At 41.9% G+C, this 21,706-nt stretch overlaps 1 protein-coding gene across 1 annotated transcript in view; it reads right to left on the bottom strand.

Annotated features, from left to right (window-relative positions):
* Positions 1-21,003, bottom strand: part of LOC308467683 (far upstream element-binding protein 3-like) — a gene marked incomplete at its 3' end in the record, with an annotated part of 104,416 nt that extends 83,413 nt beyond the window's left edge. The window contains exon 1 of the mRNA XM_080989402.1: positions 20,896-21,003. Coding sequence (XP_080845528.1) covers positions 20,896-20,998 — 103 coding nt within the window. The 5' untranslated portion in view covers positions 20,999-21,003. The remainder of the gene's footprint in view (positions 1-20,895) is intronic.
* Between the last annotated feature and the right edge of the window lie 703 nt (positions 21,004-21,706).

The following is a 21,706-nucleotide window of genomic DNA, read 5'->3' as shown; positions in this document are numbered from 1 at the left end:
TGGATGGCATGCATACTTATGGTACGACAAGGTTAAAGTCAATAAGGCCTTCAAGAACCATATTGTCAGAAAATCACTGTTTAATGTCTGGACAAAATATAAAGACTTGTTGGAAAATAAAACTCCAAGGTGGCTTTCACCTTTGGAAGCTAAGGCCCGAAAAAGACCCAATATGGAGGCTAAATGGCCAAAATATTGGGAAATACTAGAAAAAGATGGAGACAACTGGAAATTGCAGAGTTTGGAGAAAATTAAAGATAAAGTGCGAGACTGGTTACATTACGCTCAGATTAAAGAAGCCTTTAAAAATGACAAGAAACTAGGGTTCCAGGTGGAGAAATCGAAACTAGAAACAGAACTGTTAGAACCAAAGTCTAAGGTACTTTCAAGGATGTATAACTTGCTGTTAAAATGGAATACACAAGATGAAATGGTTAAATCGGCTATGATAAGGTGGGCGCAGGACATTGGGTATAATATCATGTTTGAGGACTGGGAAAGGTTGTGGAGTACTGGGTTGAACTTTACTGCATGCAATGCTTTGAAAGAAAATGTAATGAAAATGATATATAGATGGTATATGACCCCAGTCAAACTTGCAAAAATATACCACCTGTCTGATAATAAGTGTTGGAAATGTAAAGAGAGTGAAGGAACATTCTTCCACCTCTGGTGGTCCTGCCCTAAAGTGAAGGCGTTCTGGGAAATGATTTATAATGAACTGAAAAAGGTATTTAAGTATACCTTCACAAAGAAACCAGAGGCCTTTCTTTTGGGTATTGTCGGCCAAGGGGTGGTAAAGAAGGACTGGACATTTTTTATGTACGCAACAACAGCAGCAAGGATACTTCTTGCAAAGCACTGGAAAGCTCAAGATCTACCCACACTGGAAGAATGGCAGATGCAACTGATAGACTATATGGAACTGGCCGAGATGACCGGCAGAATCCGTGACCTGGGAGAGGAGAAGATGGAGGAGGACTGGAAGAAATTCAAGATTTATTTACAAAAATATTGTAATTTGAGTGAATGTTAAGCAGGATGCTAGATCATAAACAATTGAGCACCACTAAATTAGATGATTTAAGATAATAAGTGAGATTGAGAAAATATAAACTTTTTTGAGAATTACAAGATTATAAATATACAGATGGGACATAAGAATGCAAATAAGATGATAAATTGCTGGCAAAAAGTTACAACGATGAAAGTGAGAGCGGGAGATGTGAGGAAGTCCAAAGAAAATGTGAAATTATGTTAAGACATATGTTATATTGTTTATTATATCTATTTCTATTCTAAACCCTAATAAATATTTTTTTTTTAAAAAAAATAAAGTTTCACAAAAATACAGAAAACAAAGAAAAAAGTATAAATTACAGCAAAAAAGTAGAAAATAAGAAAAAACATACAAAATAAAACAGTTAAAAACACAATAATGTTCCATAGCCTATCTTCCTTACCCTTATTTCCCCGGACCTCCTCATACCTCCCTTCTTTGTATTCCAGTTCCATTTGTTGGTTCAGCAAATCCTTACCATTAATCTTTTACCCAATTGTTAACCTTTTTTTTTTTTCCCCCATGTCTCTTAAAGCATTACAGCTAAAAACCTCTTAGTTTCTATCCAACATCCTTCTAAAGTTCCTTAATTTTGCAATATTTCTGTAAATAGTCCTTAAATTTTTTCCAGTCTTCTTTCACCGATTCTTCTCCCTGGTCTCGGATTCTGCCGGTCATTTCCGCCAATTCCATGTAGTCAATCACCTTCATCTGCCATTCTTCCAAAGTGGGTAGATCTTGTGTCTTCCAATACTTTGCAATAAGTATTCTTGCTGCTGTTGTAGCATACATGAAAAAAGTTCTGTCCTTCTTTAGCACCAGTTGGCCGACAATGCCCAAGAGAAAGGCCTCTGGTTTCTTCAGAAAGGTATATTTAAATACCTTTTTCAGTTCATTATATATCATTTCCCAGAAAGCCTTAATCTTTGGGCACGTCCACCAAAGGTGAAAGAATGTACCTTCAGTTTCTTTACATTTCCAACATTTATTATCGGGCAAATGATAAATTTTTGCAAGCTTGACTGGGGTCATGTACCACCTGTATATCATTTTCATGATATTCTCTCTTAAGACATTACATGCCGTAAACTTCATACCTGTGGTCCATAACTGTTCCCAGTCAGCGAACATAATATTATGTCCAACATCTTGTGCCCATTTAATCATAGCAGATTTCACCGTTTCATCCTGAGTATTCCATTTCAACAGCAAGTTATACATTCTTGACAAATTTTTAGTTTTGGGTTCTAACAATTCTGTTTCTAATTTTGACTTTTCCACTTGGAAGCCTATTTTCTTATCCAAATTATATGCCTCCATTATCTGATAGTAGTGGAGCCAATCTCTCACTTTATTTTTTAATTTTTCAAAACTCTGCAATCTCAATTTATCTCCTTCTTGCTCCAAAATTTCCCAATATGTCGGCCATTTGGCCTCCATATTGAGCCTTTTCAAAGCTTTTGCTTCCATTGGTGATAGCCACCTTGGGGTTTTATTTTCCAATAAGTCTTTGTATCTTATCCAAACATTAAATAATGCTTTCCTAACAATATGGTTTTTGAATGCTTTGTGTGCTTTGACCTTATCATACCATAAATATGCATGCCATCCAAATACATTGTTAAAACCTTCTAGATCCAAAATGTCTGTGTTTTCAAGAAGTAGCCATTCTTTCAACCAGCAAAAAGCTGCTGATTCATAATAAAGTTTAAAGTCTGGCAGGGCAAATCCACCTCTTTCCTTGGCATCAGTTAATATCTTGAATTTTATTCTGGGCTTCTTGCCCTGCCAGACAAATCTAGAAATATCTCTCTGCCACTTCTTGAAACAGTCCATTTTGTCCACAATTTGTAATGTCTGAAACAAAAACAACATTCTAGGCAATACATTCATCTTTATCACAGCAATACGGCCCAGCAACGAGAGTTTCAAATTTGACCAAATTTCTAAATCTTTTTTCACTTCCGTCCAACATTTTTCGTAATTATCTTTAAATAAGTTCCCGTTTTTGGCTGTCATATTAATCCCCAAGTATTTCACTTTCTTTACCACCCCTGTGGGCACCCCTGTCGTGTCCCTTTTTCTATCTTAAATTCTTCCGTAACCACATTATTTACAATTAATTTAGCCTTTTGTTCAGAGTATATTGCACCTATACCATTTTCAAAACCTTGGCCTACCCCCATCCCATGCAGATTCTTCTTCATAAAACTCCAAGAGATATTATCAAAAGCTTTCTCCGCGTCAACAAATATCAATACTGCTTTGGTGTTTATATTCACTTCTAATTTTTCCAAAATATCAATTATATTCCTCAAATTATCTGACAGGTGTCTTCCCGGGAGAAAGCCCGCTTGGTCTTTATGAATCTCTTTCATCAATACTTTTTTCAATCTCTTGGCCAAAATGTCTGCAAAAATTTTGTAATCCACATTAAGTAACGATATAGGGCGATAGTTCTTAAGCTGAGTCTTTTCAGTCTCTGTTTTCGGTATAAGTGTGATATACGCCTCTTTCCACGATTCTGGTGCCCTTTTCCCCTCCAATATTTCATTGCAGACTTCCTTCAAAGGTTGCAATAACCACTCTTTCAAAGATTTGCAGTGCTTTCTATGGCCCATTTGACTTCACTCTTCAGGATGTCTGGCTCAAGGTCAGCAACCACACTACCTGGGGTGTACGCACCATCCATATCTTTCTGGTATAATTCCTCTGTGTATTCTTGCCGCCTCTTCTTGATGTCTTCTGCTTCTGTTAGGTCCTTACCACTTTTGTCCTTTATTATGGTAATCTTTGTACGAAATGTTCCTTTCATATCTCCAATTTTCTTGAACAGATCCAGTCAGCTAAGCTGATAGTAAATAATGTCTTGACTGAGAATTGTAAAACAACTAACGGAACAAGACAAGGCTACCCATTGTCACCTTGGTTGTTCATAATAGTTTTAGAAGTATTGGCGCAAAGAGTAAGATGTAATCAAGATATTAAAGGAATAAGAGTGGGACAGAGACAATATAAATTAAAAGCATTTGCAGACGACGTGGTGATATCAGTAGAGGAACCAATAGAGTCAATTCTGAAAGTATTACAAGGGATTTAAAAAAAAGGTGAGGTAGCAAGTTTTAAGATTAAGATAAAACCAAACTCTTGGTTAAGAATATGAATGATGAGAGTAAAAATAAATTACAAGATGTGTCTGGATTAAAGATTGAAAGGAAGGTTAAGTATTTAGGTGTATGGGTAACAGCAAACAATATAAATTTGTATAAAGATAATTATTTAAAAACCTGGGAAGAGATTTTAAAAATTAGCAAATTTGGAACAGAATGAATCTTTCACTATTAGATAGAGTGTCAACTATAAAAAATGAATGTATTACCTAGAATGTTATTTCTGTTTCAATTGATTCCAGTGATTGGCAAGACAGATTGTTTCAATGTATGGCAAAAAGATATTTCTAAATATATTTGGCATGGGGAAAACCCGAGAATAAAATATAAAATATTGATAGATGCAAAAGAAAGAGGATTTCCCCTGCCGTATATGAGACTATACTATGAAGCATCCTGTCTTTGTTGGATGGAGGAATGGACAACATTAGAGAATCCACATATTCTAGACTCTGAAGGTCATGCTGTAAAGGTGGTGTTTCCCCTTCGAAGTAACACTCCTGCACACGCAACGTGATATTTACAGTCTTTATTACATATATACAAGAAACAGCTACAGTTCAGAATGACACGTTCGAACCCATTGAGTCAGATTCAGGGAGTGGCTTCCTACGATTCCCGCGCCAACAAAGTAGGCATGGGAATCAAGCGAGACTTAGATCTTTACGTTTCATTTCACTCCTTGTCTGTGCTGATTTGAAAGTCCCCTCCCTTCCTGAGTCTGAGCTTCCTTCCCGAGCCTCTGGGTGGTTGCAGGGATCTTCAGCATCCCTGAGGCCCTGTTCTGCATCTTCTTTCCATTGCTCCTCCAAATCCTCCCTGACACATGATAATATTTTTGATTGGCACGTTTATTTATGGTGTGAAAAGCTGAAAGTACATAAAGGATTTACAAATCATATAATTAGGAAAAAATTGTATATAGTATGGGATAAATACAAAAATCTATTAGAGGTTAAAACACCACTTTGGCTCTCGCCGTTGGAAGCTATAGCAGTAAAGAAAAATAGTATGATAGAAGGGTGGACAACTTATAGAAATTTATTAAAACAAGAGGGAGGAGAGTATAAATTAAAAGAATTTAAGGAATTATCAGGAAAATTAACAACATGGATACAATATCATCATTTGAATGAAGTATTCAAGAAAGATAGGATACGAGGGTTTGGGGAACAAATACCACAACTGGAGAGAGAACTGTTGAAATGTAATGTAAAAGTGCCGTCTAAAATGTATAAAATATTATTGGAATGGGAGACAAGGGATGAGCAAGTAAAATCCTTAATGATACATTGGGCAATAGATATTGTTTATAATATAGATATGGACGCATGGGAACGATTGTGGAATATGGATGTAAAATTTACAGCATGTTATGGTCTAAGACATCTGAAGGCAGCTTAGAAGATATCTAAAGGCAGCTCTGTTTAGGGAAGTTTTTAATGTTTAATGTTTTATCGTGTTTTTAATATTCTGTTGGGAGCTGCCCAGAGTGGCTGGGGAAACCCAGCCAGAAGGGCAGAGTATAAATTTGTTGTTCCTGCTGAAAGTTATATGAAAATGTTATATCAATGGTATCTAACACCAAATAAATTGGCAAAAATGTATAAATCTAAATCAAATAAGTGTTGGAAATGTAAAGAGAATGAAGGTTCTTTTTATCATATGTGGTGGTTAAAGCTTACTGGGAAACGATAGATAATGAATTGAAAAGGATGTTTAAAATAACGTTTGTAAAATAAACCAGAAGCTTTCCTTTTGGGAATTATAGGGACAGAACTACCCAAACTGTACAGAAACTTATTTATGTAGGCTACGACAGCGGCAAGAATGTTACTTGTCCCCAAATGGAAAGAAGTATAAGCCCCAGCAAAGAAAGAATAGATACAAAAACTTATGGAATATGCAGAAATGGCAAAACTTACCAGAAAAATAACAAACTTTTTATAAAAGAATGGAAATGGTTTATTGAATAACGTAAAGGTAAAGGGACCCCTGACCATTAGGTCCAGTCGTGGCCGACTCTAGGGTTGCGGCGCTCATCTCGCTTTATTGGGAGTCGGCATATATTTACAGATAAATTGTAAACAGATAAGAACATTGGCAGGATTATTGTAATAACCTGCAGTTTCATAAGACTACCTATATATTTAAAGTAGATGAATAAATGAACAAATTAGGTTAATTTGGATATGAAGATATTAAAAATAAATTTAAGGAACTGCAGAAAGAGGGGGAAGGAAGTCAAGTTTTGAAATGTTAAAATGACTGTAAAATTATTGAAATGTATAAACCTGAAAATCATAAATTAAATTAAATAAAATAAAAACACAATATTGCAGGATATTAGAAACTATTAAAATTACAATATGTGGGTCCTAAAAATAAAATATATATCTCAAGTATATGCATCTTATTCCTGCACTGCAGGGAGCTGGAGTAGATGACCCTCAGGGTCCCTTCCAATTCTATATTTCTATGATTCTATGTGTCAAAAGTCAGGGTAAAGAGGTGCACCTTCAAGCATTTCCGAAAAGCTGTGAAGGTGCCAGACACGCCTCTGGGGGGAGGGAGTTCCACAGCTTAAGGCCTGCCAAAGAGAAGGCCCTCTCTGTGGCTGCCACCCTCGCAAACTTCTGAGGGTGAAGAAACTACAAAGAGGACTCCCTGTGACAATCTTAGCATCTGAGAAGGTCTATAGGGAAGGAGGATGTGTTTCAGATATTTGGGGGCCAAGTCGTTTACTGCTTTAAACACTAACACAAACACACTGAATTGGACACAGAAAGAAACTAGCAACTAATACACCTGTTTTAAAGAGGGGTTATAGAAGTTCTAACTGAAAGTCCAGTCAATAATCTGGCCACGGCATTTTTGGACCAACTGAAGCTTCCAAGTCATCTTCAAGGGCAGCCCCATGTAGAGCTCGTTGCCATTATTATTATTATTATTATTATTATTATTATTATTATTATATTCTACCCCAGCCACTCTGGCTGGCTTCCAGACATATAAAAACATCATAAAACGTAAAATATTAAAAACTTCCCAATACAGGGAATGTCTTCTAAAATTTGTGTAGTTCTTGATCTCCTTGACATCTGAAGGTAGGGTGTTCCACAGGGAGGGCGCACTACCGAGTAGGCCCTCTGCCTGGTTCCCTTTAACTTCAATTCTCGTAGTAAATGAACCAGCAGAAGACCTTTGGAGGACCTCAGTCTCCTGGCTGAGTGATGGGGGTGGAGACGCTCTTCTACTCTAGAGATAGGAAAGGTGCAGAGGAAGCCCGCCTATTTTTAAAAAATGATTTAGGTGCAGAGTGTCAGGATTTACGGTCTCCCTTGCACACCAAGAGACAGCAGGCTGACAATTTTATGGTTTTTCAGATTTATTAGTATTTAATAATAATAATAATAATAATAATAATAATAATAATAATAATAAATTTTATTTATATCCCGCCCTCCCCAGCTGAAGCTGGGCTCAGGGCGGCTAACAACAATCAAAATAATCCAACATTCTAAAAACATTCATTATAAAATTAATTAAAATCAAATTAAAATCAAATTGATGGCAACCATTAAGCAAAATTCTGTGCAGATTGCCAGAGGAGGGGGTCAGGCTGCGCCCTGACCAAAGGCCTGGTGGAACAGCTCTGTCTTGCAGGCCCTGCGGAAAGATGTCAGGTCCCGCAGGGCCCTAGTCTCTTGTGACAGAGCGTTCCACCAGATTGGAGCCGCGGCCGAGAAAGCCCTGGCTCTAGTTGAGGCCAGCCTAACCTCTCTGTGGCCTGGGATCTTCAGGATGTTTTTATTTGCAGACCGTAAATTTCTCTGTGGGACATACCAGGAGAGGCGGTCCCGTAGGTACGAGGGTCCTAGGCCGTATAGGGCTTTAAAGGTTAAAACCAGCACCTTAAACCTGATCCTGTACTCCACCGGCAGCCAGTGCAGCTGGTATAGTACCGGATGAATATGATCTCGCAGCGAAGACCCCATAAGGAGTCTCGCTGCGGCATTCTGCACCCGCTGGAGTTTCTGGGTCAGTCTCAAGGGCAGCCCCACGTAGAGCGAGTTACAATAGTCAAGCCTGGAGGTGACCGTCGCGTGGATCACAATGGCTAGGTCAGGGCGAGAGAGATAAGGAGCCAACTTCTTAGCTTGGTGGAGATGAAAAAATGCCGCCTTTGTTATAGCTGTAATCTGCGCCTCCATAGAGAGGGAGGTATCGAAGATTACACCCAAACTCTTAACGGACGATGCTGGCACTAATTGCACCCCCGCAAGAGATGGGAGTTGCCCCCTCAATCCCATATCGCCCCGTCCCAGCCAGAGGACCTCTGTCTTCAAAGGATTTAACTTCAACCGGCTCCCACGTAACCATCCAGCCACAGCTTCCAGACATCTGGTCAGTGTGTCTGGGGCCGAGTCAGGATGGCCATCCATCAACAGATAGAGTTGGGTGTCATCAGCATACTGATGGCAACCCAGCCCAAAACTCCGGACAAGCTGGGCGAGGGGGCGCATAAAGATGTTAAAAAGCATTGGGGAGAGAATCGCACCCTGAGGCACTCTACACACCAAGGAGTGGCGAAATGACAATTCCCTCCCAAGCGCCACCCTCTGTCCCCAACCAGAGAGAAACGAGCGCAGCCATTGAAGGACTGTGCCCTGGATCCCCACGTCGGCAAGGCGGTGGTCCAGGAGTTCGTGATCGACCATGTCGAAGGCTGCTGACAGGTCTAGAAGAATCAGCAGCCCCGACCCGCCTCGATCCAGCTGCCTGCGGAGATCATCTGTTAGGGCGACCAGAGCGGTCTCGGTCCCATGACCAGCGCGGAAGCCGGACTGGAATGGATCGAGAGCCGATGTTTCATCCAGAAACCTACCAAGCTGTTCAGCAACCGCTCTCTCAATCACCTTACCCAGGAATGGAAGATTCGAAACCGGGCGGTAATTGTATAGATCTAAGGGAAATAATGATGTTTTCTTTAAGAGCGGATGCACCACTGCCTCCTTCAGTTCCCCTGGGAATATCCCGGTGCCAAGGGACAAATTGATGATATCACCCAGGGGGGCCCGCACCTCGTCTGGGCACGCTCTAATCAGCCAAGACGGGCATGGGTCAAGAGGACAGGTGGTGGGCTTTCCAGCTCGGAGGAGTCTGTCCACATCGGGTGGGGATATCCGGTCAAAGTGGTCCAATACTGGACCCGAGGACAGTCGAGGGGCCTCCAGTTCCTTTATTGTATCCAAATTGGCAGGGAGGTCATGGCGGAGCAACAGGACCTTCTCCGCAAAAAAGCTCGCAAATGCCTCACAGCTGTGTGTCAAATTGTTATTTAAATTTGGCTGTCCCTCAAGGGACGTTAAAGACCTAATTATACTAAATAATTGCGCCGGGCGAGAGCTAGCAGAGGCAATGGAGGCCGAGAAGTAGGACTTCTTAGCGGCCTTCACTGCCATCTCGTAGGTTTTCATAAAAACCCTATAAGATGTTCTTGAGGCTCCGTCACAGGCACCCCGCCATACTCGCTCTAGCCGTCTGAGGTCCCGCTTCATTTTCCGAAGCTGCTCGGTAAACCAGGGAGCCCGGTTTCTGAGGGGTCACAGAGGGCGCCTAGGTGCGATCTCATCGATGGCTGCTAGGAGCTGGATATTCCAGCCCTCAACAAGCTCAGTCAATGAGTCGCCAGGGAAAGCAAGGTCCCGCAAGGCCTGACGGAATCTATCAGGGTCCATCAGCCTCTGTGGGCGAGCCCAAATTGGCTCGCCACCTAAGCAGGGTGGGGGTGGAAAATCAATCCTGGCTTTCAGAGCGTAGTGATCAGACCATGGCACCTTCATCGAAGGAGACATGATCACATCTATACCGGCGCCAAAGATCAAATCCAGCGTGTGGCCTGCTTGATGTGTGGGGCCCGAAACAAACTGGGAGAGCCCTAGTGTCGCCATGGAAGACACCAGGTCCAGAGCCTGTGAGGAGGGAGTGGCATCAGCATGGATGTTGAAGTCCCCCAATACCAATAGGGTAGGGAATTCCAAGGCCCAGCCGGCCACCGCCTCCAGCAGGCCTGACAGGGTGGCTGCTGGTGCGCTAGGTGGCCGGTACACCAGCCAGACAGCCAAGCTCACCTCGGAGCCCCACACTAGGCCAACACATTCAATGCCGGGGATCGATGGCGATGGTAGAGCCCTGAAAGAACAATCTTCCCGGGTTAATAATGCCACCCCTCCCCCCCGGCCAACAGTCCGCGACTGGTGGAGGACGGAGAAACCCGGGGGTGCCATCTCTCCTAAGGTAACAGTTTCTCCTTCGCGCACCCAGGTCTCTGTCACACAAGCCAGGTCAACCCCCTGCGAGGTGAAGAAGTCTCGCAGGGTGGCGGTTTTGTTGCCTATAGACCTGGCATTGCACAACACCAGTGACGGAGGTGAGTAATCCTTGCTCACCCTACCTTCGTCCCTCGGGATGGGGCACAGATTGGAAGGGGTACGAGCATATCCGTATCTCGATCCCCTTCACCTATGACATCTGCCCCCACCGCCATACCTCCCTCGCCCCACTACGGTAGCAATCCCAAGCCTCAAGCCAACCTCCATTTACAAAATAGAAAAACAAATCAAACCAGAAACAATTGTACCAAAACAAAACAAATCCCCACCCCACTCACTATCCAACCGCAAACCAACATAAAACGGAACAAAATAAAAATACATCAATACAAACCACCGTTCCCGGTGGTACAACAGAGTAAAAAGTAAAAACCCCTTTAAAACCCTTTAAAATATATAAAAACATTTTTAACATTTGCTGCAGCAACACCAGTGTCCTTAAAACTGTAGCAGTGGCGAGTGTGGGCCCCGCCCCCTAGGCCTTGTGGAGTGGGCCTACAGGAGGGAGCGGCCTTCCTCAACCCCCACGGTGCAGCAGCAGCAGCGGTGTCCCAGTGCCTCATGAGGCCTCTTAAGCTGTGGCGGTGGTGAGTCAGTCTGGGCCCCGCCCCCTGGGCCAGGTGGAATCAGCCTGAGGAGGGAGCGGCCTTCCCCAGCTCACAGTGCAGCAGCAGCAGCGGTGTCCCAGTGCCTCATGAGGCCTCTTAAGCTGTGGCGGTGGTGAGTCAGTCTGGGCCCCGCCCCCTGGGCCAGGTGGAATCAGCCTGAGGAGGGAGCGGCCTTTCCCAACTCACAGTGCAGCAGCAGCGGTGTCCCAGTGCCTCATGAGGCCTCTTAAGCTGTGGCGGTGGTGAGTCAGTCTGGGCCCCGCCCCCTGGGCCAGGTGGAATCAGCCTGAGGAGGGAGCGCCCTTCCCCAGCTCAATTTACACAGAAGCCCGGTCGGAGCACACAGTTCAATCATCATCACTTGAGATTCCAGTTGAGCCGACTAAAGAGCGGGCTCTGCGTAAGCAGGAAATACACCAATGACTCCTCTTCTTGTGGGCTTGACGCCAAGCCTGCAGTCTGCCCCATCTACGAGAGCGATGGGATTCCAGCACAGACTGTCCAGCTTCTCCCTCTTCCCCTGAGAGCATATCGGAAAGCTGTGTCTGTTCTTCCTGCCTTACGTCTCCCTGTGAATTAATGACAGGCATTGAGCGATAGGCCAAGCTTTTCGTAATCTTCTGCGAAGATATTTAGGATGGTTTGGAGGGCATCCTCTGAGCGTGCACACACTACATTGTCATCAGTATACTGAAGCTCTATGACAGAAGTTACGGTAACTTTACTCTTTGCTTTCAACCTACTCAGATTGAAGAGCTTTCCATCTGCTCAATATATGATTTCTACTCTGGTGGGGAGTTTCCCTTCAACATAATGTAGGATCATGGAAATGAAACTAATGAATAGAGTTGGGATAATAACACAACCCTGTTTAACACCTGATCAGTCCACAGTCCACAGAGTGTTGCAATTTACAGTGTCAAAAGCCTTAGTCAGATCAATAAATGCCATATACAGGGGTTGGTTTTGCTCTCTGCATTTTTCTTGAAGATGTCGAGCAGTGAAAATCATGTCCAATGTCCCCCTAGAAGGCCAAAAACCATTTTGGGATTCAGGAACGGTCACCTCGGATATTGTTAAAAGACGGTTTGCTAAGATCCTTCAAAAAATTTGCCAGCTGCAAATAGAGAGATGCCTCGATAGTTTCCGCAATCAGTTCTGTCACCTTTTTAAAAGAGATTGATAATTTTGGCATCCCTAAAGTCTGTAGGGATCTCTTCTCTCCCCCAGATTTTTTCGATGAGCTTCTGAAGTTGTTGTGTAAGTTCAATTCCACCCACTTTGAAGACTTCAGCAGGTATACCATCAGGTCTGCTGGCTTTGTTGTTTTTCATTTGGTTAATAGCTGTACAGTGGTACCTCGGGTTACATATGCTTCAGGTTACAGACTCCGCTAACCCAGAAATAATACCTCGGGTTAAGAACTTTGCTTCAGGATGAGAACAGAAATTGCACGGCGGTGGCATGGCAGCAGCAGGAGGCCCCATTAGCTAAAGTGGTGCTTCAGGTTAAGAACGGACCTCCGGAACGAATTAAGTACGTAACCAGAGGTACCACTGTACACAACTCTCCCAAATTTGGAGATACTGAAAGCTCATCTTTAACTTGGTTTTTGTGAGAGGACCTCAGCAGCTACTGGGGAGTTGCGGTTGAGGAGATGTTGGTAATGTTCTTCCCAGCTCAGTGCAATAGTTTCTTTCTTTCTTTTCAGAAGTGTGGTGCCGTCTGTTGAGCGTAGGGGGCATATGCCATGATTTATTGGCCCATAGATGGTCTTTGTGGCTTTAAAGAAACTCTGTGCATCATGAGTGTTGGCTAAGTGCTGGATCTCTTGAGCTTTTTTTTATCCACCAGGTGTTTTTTAGTTCTCTGGTCTTCTTTGAACCTTAGCCTTAGAGCTGGCATAGGGTTTTTTTTTTCTTTTTTTAATAATAATTTTATTGAGTTTTCCATATTTAATCACATTTTATTACATAACTCTATAACCTAAAACATTGCTCAAACAGAGCATCAACCTCCTTCCCTCCCTCTAACTTCCAAATGTCTTTTAGTAAATTCTTAGCATTTCTATACCCACTTTTTTACCTTCGATCTTCTCTCAACGTTTCACCTCGTTATATGTAAATCAGCTCCTTATTTTCGCATTACAAAACATTTCAACTCAAACCTACAAACGTTTTCAAATGTTTACAATTTTCTTTCATAGAAAATATAAATTTGCTCCAGTCCTTTTGAAACAGTTCACCGCACCGATTCCGGATCTTCCCCATCAGCTTTGCCAGCTCTACGTATTCCACCATTTTTATCTGCCATTTTTCCAATGTAGGAAGATCCTGCTGCTTCCATTTCTGGGCCAGAAGTATCCTTGCAGCCGTTGTGGCGTACATAAACAAATTTACATTTTTTTAAAAAAAATCCTCTCCAATTAAACCTAACAGAAATGCCTCTGGTTTTTTTTGTTGAAATTATATTTAAAAACCTTTTTCAACTCATTAGATATTGTATCCCAACAGTCTTGGAAGCACATTCATTTTAATAGCTGAGATTCTACCCATCAATGATAATTTCATTCTGGTCCAAATCTCTAGATCTCTCTTCAGTTCGTTCCACACCTTTTCATAATTGTCCTTAAAGAGGTTTATGTTCTTCGACATGAGCCATACACCCAAATATTTTACTTTTCTTGCTATCATCATTCCTGTTTTTTGTTGTAGTTCGCCTACTTCTTTACTATCCATATTTTTAGTTAGTAATTTTGTCTTGGTTTTATTGAGTTTAAAACCTGCTAGTTGCCCATATTCTTCTATCTTGTCCAGTGCTTCCACTGCACTGGACATTGGTTGTTCTAATGTCAATACCACATCATCAGCAAAAGCCTTAAACTTGTACTCTTTTGAGCCAATCCCAATACCTTTTATTTCTTTTGCTGCTTCTATTTTCTTCAACAGGACCTCCAATATTATTATAAATAATAATGGTGATAGCGGACACCCCTGTCTGGTCCCTTTTGTTATCTCTATTTTTTCCATAAAATTATTATTATCAATTTAGCATGTTTTGAATATATGGCCCTAATGCCATTTAAAAACTTCATTCCCATATCCATAATTTCTAAATTTCTTTTCATAAAATACCAAGACACATTGTCAAATACCTTTTCGGCATCCAAAAACATTAACACCGCTTGTTTATCCCTCCTGGAATCCAGGTATTCAATTATGTCGACTATATTTCTAACATTGTCTTTCAACTGTCTACCAGGTAGAAATCCAGTTTGGTTCTTTCCAATCTCCTCTCCCAGTACTTCTTTAAGCCTATTGGCTAAAATACTAGCAAATAATTTGTAGTCATTACTCAGGAGCGAGATTGGTCTATAATTTTTAACTTGCGTTAAGTCTGTGCCTTGTTTAGGAATGAATGTGATATGGGCCTCTCTCAAAGTCTCCAGAATTTTATTTCCCAGTAAGATGTTGTTCATTACTTCCATTAAAGGGACTGACAGTTGCTCCAAACATTTCTTATAATATTTGGCTGTCAAGCCATCTGGTCCTGGTGCCTTTCCAATTATTGTTTGTTTTATTACTGCTTTTACTTCCTCCACTGTTATATTGGTATTGAGCTGGCTCTTTTTATCGTTGGGGATTTTCTGCAACCTGTTCATTTCCAGGAATTCTTCTATTTTTTCCTCATCTTCTTTTTCTTTTTTATATAATTGTTTATAGAATCTTTGAAAGTTCTTCCTTATTTCACCCGGATTGTCTACTGTTTTTTCCTTCCACCATAAGTTTTGTTATCGTATTCTGCTTTGGTCTCTTCCTTAACTGCCAGGCTAACAATTTGCCTGGTTTATTTGCAAACTCAAAGCTTCTTTGATTTAAGAATTTAATTTTCCATTCAATCTCTTGGTTTATCAATATTGAAAATTGTGTCTGTAGCATTTTTATATTATATTTAGGCTTGACTATCTTTAGGGTTGAGTGCTAATTTCTTTTCATTGCATGTTATTTGTTTTAATATCTCTTCCTTTTTTCTCTCTCTTAGTCTTTTTTGAATTGAGTTCTGCTGTATCCAAAATCCTCTTATTACTGCCTTAGAGGCATCCCATACTATATTTATGTCCACGCCTTTATTTAAATTAAGCTCCAAATAGTCCTTCAATGCCTTTTGCGCCTTTTCCAATATTACTTGATTGTCCAATAATCCATCATTCATTCTCCACCTAAATAAAATCTCTTCTTTTCCTTTCAGTTCCATTGTTAACGCATTGTGATCTGAAATAGTTTTAGGAAGAATTTCTGTTTTTGTTACTCTCGTTGCCAACTCTAGAAATCCAGATATAATCAATCCACCCAGCACTCTGGTTTGGTTCTGAGAAGTAACAATTGTTTCTCTAGTGGATGTTTTAATCTCCAGATGTGTATCAAATCATTATTTTTCACCAGTGTAAAAAACATTTTGGGCAGTTTCCCTTGATTTGTTACTTTTTTCCCTTTCCGTTCTATCCATCTCTAAGGAAACTACCCCATTGAAGTCTCCCATTAATATTATTCTTTGGTCCATAAATTCAAACAATTTCTCCTCTAATTCTTTATAGAAATCCATTTTTTATCATTTGGTGTGTAAATTCCCACTATAATCAATTTTTCGCCTTGTGCTACCATTTCAACTCCTATTATCCTTCCTTTTTAATCTTTGAAAATCTGACCCAATTCATATTTTTCCTTTATATACAAAGCCACCCCTCTTTACTTACTATCATCTGCAGAGATATACTCTTACCCCAATCTTTTATTTTTAAGAATTCTTTCGTGCTTTTTCGCAACATGTGTGTCTTGTACAGTGGTACCTCGGGTTAAGAACTTAATTTGTTCTGGAGGTCTGTTCTTAACCTGAAACTGTTCTTAACTTGAAGCACCACTTTAGCTAATGGGGCCTCCCACTGCTGCCGCACCACCGCCACGCGATTTCTGTTCTCATCCTGAAGCAAAGTTTTTAACCTGAGGTACTATTTCTGGGTTAGCGGAGTCTGTAACCTGAAGCGTATGTAACCTGAGGTACCACTATATACAAATTATGTCTGAATTCTGTTTTAATAATATATGTTCAGTTTTATTCTGCTTACCTTTATTATTTAAACCATTCACATTCCATGATATTATTTTCAAACCCATAATTGTCAGCAATTAAATACAGTCTTTATTCCTTAAATCTCTTTCTCTTCTTCTTCTTCCAGTGGTGTGTCATCTTCCTTCTTCCCCAGCTCTTTACCATATCTTCTCATAAATTTCACTATCTCCTGAGTAGATTTAATCTTAAATTTCTTGTCCTTATAAAAAAAAGAAACCCCTTCCGGGAATTCCCACTTGTACCAAATTTCATTCTTTCTCAGGATCAGGGTAATATCTTTATATTCTTCTCTACGTTTCAGAAATCTTTTGGGTGTTTCCTTGTAAATTATAATAATTTTTTCATTAATACACAGCTTCCTTTCCAGGTTTGTTCTTAGAATCAAATCTTTCATTTCTCTTGAATTTAAAAAGACAAGGCAGTCACCTGGAAGGTTTTTTTTACCTCTTTCTGTCTTATATTTAATCCTGAAAGCCTTATCAATTGTCTTTCCAACTTCTTCTTCATCCAATCCAAGCCAATTTGCTATTTCCATAATTAATCTTTCCTTTATATTCTCTCCTTCCTGTTCTATTACACCTCTGAAGCGGAGATTCAACTCCTTCTGCTTGATCTCCATAAATGCCAAAGCATCCACAGTTTCTTCATGCATTTTTGTTAATTCTGCAACTTCTGATTTTATTTTCTCTTCCTCTCTTTTGTTTTCTCTGACCTCTTTTTGTGTCTTCTTCACTGTCTCCTCCAGGGCTCTTAACCTCTTCTAATTGGCCTTTTAACTCTGCCACTGATCGGTCAATTATTTCCTCCATTTTATCAAATTTACGATCTAAAAAATGTTCAGTATCTTTTATATCCTTCCTAATTTCTGCTAAAATCTCTGCAATGTCCATTTTAGGTTCCTCCTGTTTTGAATTTCTCCCATCCGTTGGTGTAGCTGTTGGTCCTTTCTTCCCCACCATCTTCTCTTTCTAATCTAATTTTCTCCCTTTTTCAAATTCCCTGCAATTCTTTATTTGACCTCCACGTGGCACTTATTCAAATCAAATTTCAAATTGCAATATTATAGTTGGCCACTTGGTGTCCCCCAGAGTAACTTCAAAAATTTCATTGCAATTAACTCCTTTAACCACTTGGTGTCATGTATCAAAGATGAACTGAAACCCGGAAAACAAAATAAGAGGAAGAACAAAAGCAAATGGCACAGGTTCCTTCTCGGGAAACAAAAGCTTTCTTCGGCTGCCAATACAGCCTAATCCAATTCTGGAAACCCCAGCCACCGAATCTTCATACGTCTCAATTCCAAAAATATTAAACAACTCCCCTCTTCGGCCTCTTCAATGACCTAATCCTCAGTAACAATTATAACCCCCCCCCCAATAAATAAATAAATAAATAAATAAAGGAAGATGACACAGTGAAATCTCAGTTTAGAGTCAAAATAAAACACAAGGAAAATTAAAGGTTCAAAGCTGCAAAACTCCACGGGCAAGTCGCTGGTTCAAACTCCTTATAGAACTATAGAGACTAGTTGCTGGCTCGTTAATCTCTTTTTCCTTTTCCAGTTACAAAGTTGCTTTCGGCAGAGCCAGCAGGGTTCCCCCCCCCAGCGTTCCTGAGCTGCTTCTCAATTCGTAACTTTAAAAGTTGCAACACTGCAGCAAACATCAAGTCTTTAAGTATCTTTAAGTGACTATTTTCTCCCTTCCCTGAAGGGCTAGGGAAAATTAGCAGTTTGTATCCACTTATATCTGTTTGTAGCTGATCTTTTTGTGTCGGGAAATCAGCTGCCTTTTGCCATTGGAGCCAGAGGTTTCGCTCAGCAGAAGTAGCGAGTAGACCCCCTTTGCACCCGCGCCTCTATCCGCTCGGGCTTCCGAACCTTTTTACGGGGTCATTTGTATGGGGAGATATGCCAGGGGTGCCGCTGGGTCCCCAGTACCCAAAACTCCCTTTTGGGTTTTTTTCCAGAGCTCACAGTGCCTTTGTGAAGCTCCAATCTCCTGCTGAGCTCTGATTTTCCCCTAGAGGCTAAATCTGTGCCCAAAATGGCCCCCACAGCCAACCGGAAGTCGGCACAGGTTTTTTTTCTTAGTGGCACAGTTTCTATCTCTTTGCCAGATCTGAAAGGCCTTCCTTTTCTTGTCAATAATGCCTTCAAATCTCACTGTAGTCTCATCAAACCAGTCCTGGTGTTTCTTGGTTTGGTATCCAATAGTTTGTTCACAGGCTGCTATAATGGATGTTTTTAGCTTGATCCAGTGTTCCTTGATGTTATCAGGGCATTCCGAATGCAGATGGTCCTTAAGAGTCGTTTGGAAGCAATCCCGCTTAATGGGATCTTGAAGGGCTTGAGTGTTCATTTTGCGCCTTGGTTTCCTTCCTTGAAGCCCGCGTTGAGGTATAATCTTGATAGCCATAATGGAGTGTATTAGTCGGTGATCTGTCCAGCAGTCGTCGGCACTTGTCATAGTTCTGGTAAGGAGCACATCACGGCGATCTTAAGAGGTGCCAATGGTTCGACCGAGGGTACCTCCATGAAGTTTTAAATTTATTTTTCTGTCAAAAGAGTGTGTTGGTAATAACAAGGTTGTGCGGCTGTGGGGAAGCCTTGTGAATGTTCTGCCACCGCAGGGAGATGGCAAGGCCCTCTGCTGCTGCGGGGAGCCAAAGTGCACTCTCCACCGCCACGGGGTGGTATGGTGGGACCTCTGCCGCCGTGGAGAGGCCCAGGAAGGCCCCCCACCGCTGTAGATATATATCGTGATATTTAGCTGGTGGTATATTGTGATTTTGAAAATCAGATATTGCCCAGCCCTATTTGCCAACTTGTTTCTGGATGCAGCCCCTCAAGTGGCTGCAGTGGATACCACTCCAGGCAGCCCCCTCATCTCCAGGAGGGGCTTTCTGGGAAACACAGGATGCAAAAGAATCTCAGTGCACCCAGCTCTTCACAACCCAGCCAGTGGGATTCTCCACTTGAAAAAAAAAAGTGTAAAACTCTAGACAATCTTTAAAAAAACACATTTAGTTCTAGGTGGGCTTCCTAATACTAGTTGCTGTTGCACACAGATTCTGCTTGTGGGCTTCCCAGAGGCATCTACTTTGTCACTGTGAGAACAGGAGGCTGCACTAGATGGGCCAGGGCTCCTATGTTCTCTCCCCTTGGCTTAACATGAGCCAGTTCAATGGGTTCAGCAGCCATGGTCCCACAAAGCAGCCACTGCCACACTGAGTTAGGGGCACTTCAGCCAATGGAAACCAATAGGCCAATAAGACACACCTAACTCTGCAGCCATTAAGTTTGGCCCAACAGGCCCCTGCAGACCTCTCCCCTCCCCTCTCCTCGTTTCCCAGACACAGATAGGCTTCAACTGACCCTCACTTTCCTCTAATAAAGGGACCATTTAATCTGGCCTTATCAGTGTCACAAAAACCTACTTGTTTTCTGACAGACATTCAAAATTATTATTATTATTTTATTTATACCCCGCCCATCTGGCTGGGTTTCCCCAGCCACTCTGAGCAGATTACAGCGTATATAAAACATAGTAAAATATCAAACATTAAAAACTTCCCAATACAGGGCTACCTTCAGTTGTCTTCTAAAAGCTATGTAGTTCTTTACCTCCTTGACATCTGAAGGGATGGTGTTCCAAAGGGAGGGTGCCACTACCGAGAAGGCCTTTTGCCTGGTTCCCTGTAACTTTGCTTCTCACAGTGATGGAACCAGCAGAAGACTCTCAGAGGAGGACCTCAGTGTCCGGGCTGAATGATGGGTGTGGAGACGCTCCTTCAGGTATACTGGGCTGAGGCCATTTAGGGCTTTAAAGGTCAGCACCAACACTTTGAATTGTGCTTGGAAACATACTGGGAGCCAATGTAGGTCTTTCAGGACCAGTGTTATATGGTCTCGGCAGGCACTCCCAGTCACCAGTCTAGCTGCCGCATTCTAGATTAACTGCAGTTTCCAGGTCACCTTCAAAGGTAGCCCCACATAGAGAGCATTGCAATAGTCCAAACGAGAGATAACCAGAGCATGCACCACTCTGGCGAGACAGTCTGCGGGCAGATAGGGTCTCAGCCAGCATACCAGAAGGAGCTGGTAGACAGCTGCCCTGGACACAGAATTGACCTGTGCCTCCATGGACAGCTGTGAGCCCAAAATGACTCCCAGGCTGCACACCTGGTCCTTCAGGGGCACAGTTACCCCATTCAGGACCAGGTATTCCCCTCCACCTGCCCACCCCCTGCCCCCCAAAAACAGTGGGGCACAAAGTTTTTATCAGTGCTATTCAACCACCATGGTTTTGATTTTTGAATCATAGAATTGTAGAGTTAAACTGAGGAAAAGTACAATGGAGTGCCCCGACACAGTCACTAGATAAGAGATTAGTTTCATAACCACATTTGGCATTCCAATACTACACTATTTCTTTGCAGTCAGTGGTCTGGTAAGATGGCAGACATCATGCTGCCCACCTGACAAATAAGGAACAAAAGGGGTGGGGAAACAGAAGAAAACTGAGGGGACTTACTTCTCTCATCCAGTGGCCGTTTTACTCCATAACCGTACACTGAAGGGTCCACAAGTGGTGCGGAATTATTTAAGTGAGGAATCTCTCCAATTTTAGCAGCCATTTGCTGTAGAGAGAAAAAAATAAAATTAAAAATAAAATAATTTTGGAACAGTATTAGCAAAACTAGTACTGCTTGTGTAACTGGATAGCAAGAAACAGCTTTTCTAGCACTAACCCCCCCCCCCCAAAAAAAGTTGTCAACATTTTATCAAACTAGAGCATGACCAAGAGACACGCTATGCAGCACAACCAAGAGACAGAATCCAGGAGGCACAGTACAGATTTAGCACCCACCTCTGTGGGCTTGCTTCCCATCACATCATTATGCAGATGCCACTCATTCCTGTGAGGAAAACCCACGGGAGTGGACAGTCCAGCTCTTGCCAACTAGGCCAACACAACAAGTTGACTTCCGGTGTGACCACCATGGCGTTTAGCAGCTTTCCCATGGCACCGAACCCCAGTTGTGCAATTAATCAGGTAGTTTGGGGGTAATTATCCCTGCCAACACCCCCAGGGCTGGGGGGGACGGGACTTGCTGTCACCCAGGGGTTGTCCAATAACTGCCGCTCGCTACAATGGAATGAGGGGGCAGGGACACTGGGTGCTTAGCATTGCACGAATTGGAAACTCTCCAATGCCATCGCCATGAGCGGGAGTATTCCTGTTTTTCATCAAATATTTGAATTCTGACTTGAAAACAGGCATGTTCTGGAAAGGAGACAAAAAACGGCCTGTTAAACAAATCAGTCACTGAGTGCCAAGGTTT

This window comes from Podarcis pityusensis, assembly GCF_964106645.2.
Source record: "Podarcis pityusensis genome assembly, chromosome: W".
In the NCBI taxonomy this organism is placed as follows: domain Eukaryota; kingdom Metazoa; phylum Chordata; class Lepidosauria; order Squamata; family Lacertidae; genus Podarcis; species Podarcis pityusensis.
Note: the sequence above shows the minus strand (reverse complement) of the source record. Positions and strands in the feature narration are given on the sequence as shown.